The 425-nt window shown below is 46.4% G+C and overlaps 1 protein-coding gene across 1 annotated transcript in view; it reads right to left on the bottom strand.

The window, feature by feature from the left end:
• Positions 1-224: 224 nt before the first annotated feature.
• chst6 (carbohydrate sulfotransferase 6) overlaps positions 225-425 on the bottom strand; it is a 1354-nt gene continuing 1153 nt past the window's right edge. Inside the window, exon 1 of the mRNA XM_061077339.1 lies at positions 225-425. This exon is cut by the window's right edge and continues 1153 nt beyond it. Within this exon, the coding sequence (XP_060933322.1) occupies positions 382-425 (44 nt within the window). The 3' untranslated portion in view covers positions 225-381.

Here is a 425-nt window from a genome sequence, read left to right as displayed (position 1 = left end):
GCGACATGTGTTTATTCCAGATACGGAGCTGAAACACTTGTTGGAGCGGCGATGCTTTTTGTTTTAAACTCTATTCGTGTGGATGAAGCCTGATCTCAGAAGTTGAACTGCTTCTTCACAGGACTGCAGATGATTTCTCAGAGAAAAACCAAACGTCAGCCGTCTTCTGCAGTTTTCAGTTCCAGATCCACATTTGCAGGATCAAGTCCTTTCTAACCCTTGAATCAGCCCCTCTGTTTTGAGTTCTTTATAAAATGTAAAGTCACACGATGCTGTTGTGCTGAATCCTCTCAGTTCATCACAACCCATCACGTGTGTGGACTCATGAAGTCAGTAGTGTCTGTCCCGTCTGTCCACCTCAGTCCTGTGTCCTCTCGGTTTCTAACTGCTGCCCGGACGTGTTGTTTTGGCCGGTAACCAGCTGA

The sequence above is a fragment of the Limanda limanda genome, chromosome 8, assembly GCF_963576545.1.
Source record: "Limanda limanda chromosome 8, fLimLim1.1, whole genome shotgun sequence".
NCBI lineage: Eukaryota > Metazoa > Chordata > Actinopteri > Pleuronectiformes > Pleuronectidae > Limanda > Limanda limanda.
The sequence above is the reverse complement of the archived record's forward strand: the minus strand, read 5'-3'. Positions and strand labels throughout refer to the sequence as shown.